General features: G+C 42.7%; 1 protein-coding gene across 1 annotated transcript; it reads right to left on the bottom strand.

The window, feature by feature from the left end:
* Window positions 1–8: 8 nt before the first annotated feature.
* Window positions 9–1188, bottom strand: LOC106755244 (the record flags this gene model as incomplete). Its single annotated transcript, XM_014637357.1, has 2 exons — window positions 9–667; window positions 852–1188. Coding segments are annotated over 2 exons (996 nt in total), but the record flags the coding sequence as incomplete, so codon positions are not given.
* Between the last annotated feature and the right edge of the window lie 3 nt (window positions 1189–1191).

Raw genomic sequence — 1191 nt, forward strand, 5'->3', positions numbered from 1 at the left:
GTTGAAAAGAGAGAGGGAGTCTCGTACTTGTTCTCCCCACCCATCATTGGCATAGGAACCCCTCTCTTGACAGGGCTAACATACCCTGGTCTGTAAGTCTGACCCAAAACTCCTTCAAAATTATCTGTACTTTTCTTAAATCTGAATTGTGTCTCCAAATGGGCAAAAGCATCATCTTGTGGCAACTGGTAATTGTGAACCTTGTTTTCTTTCTCTCCAATAGGCTTCACACTTATGTCCATCTCGACCAAACCCGAAACCATCACTCTCACAGTGTTGGTCTCNTCGGTTCTCTCCACAACCACTTCTCTTTCATCTCCATTGGCCCTCCATTCAGCNTCTCCATCAGTTGGAACACTGATTAGTTCACCATCCCACTTCACTGTGAGAGAATCAATGGTGTCATCCCAATGAGACACTCTATTGGCTGCAATAACAAGAGTGTGTGAGTCAAACATGACAGCAAGTGCTTGCACCCATGTGTAGTCACGAGTCCTNCCTTGTGGTCGAGTACCAATGAAGTGAGCATTGATTTGGAACTCATCATCAGAAACAATGGCGAAATTTCCTCCTTTGGCACCGTGGAAGTAGAACATCACACCATCACCACCCACAAAACGAGGATCATAACACAGAGATCCATACCCATCACAGTTAGCTTTCCTTACTGTCAAACAAACAAATTCAACATAAGTTCCACTTTCAATTCTTCAACACTTTATAATTAATTATCCCGGTTTGTATGATGATGATTGAGTAAAAGAACTGTTTACTCAATTATACTCAGTTATGTTACAAAGTTGTAGATATATACACCTTTTAAACAAAAGTTGAGGTTCCTTGGAACTTACCCTTGCAGGTGGCTTCACATTTGCTGCTGCTACAGTCAATGAAACATGCCTTCGACTTCTTGTTCTTCTTGGGCTTCCTCTTTGCGCACTCGGTTGGACACACAATGGTCTTGNACTCACAGGTGGTGTTTCTTCTGCAGAANCCTCGTTCTTGACCTGATGGCAGTTCTGACAGCTTGTCATAATCCGAGGCTTCATCACGTTGCTTCTTTGGCTTTTTCTCTTTTGGCTTTTTCTCCTTCTTTTCCTTCTCCTTCTCTTTCTTATCACTTCCATTACCTTTTCCATTACCATTACTATTTCCATTGCCATTACCGTTGCCATTGCCATTGCCATTGCC

This window comes from Vigna radiata, unplaced genomic scaffold, assembly GCF_000741045.1.
Source record: "Vigna radiata var. radiata cultivar VC1973A unplaced genomic scaffold, Vradiata_ver6 scaffold_2412, whole genome shotgun sequence".
Lineage (NCBI taxonomy): Eukaryota > Viridiplantae > Streptophyta > Magnoliopsida > Fabales > Fabaceae > Vigna > Vigna radiata.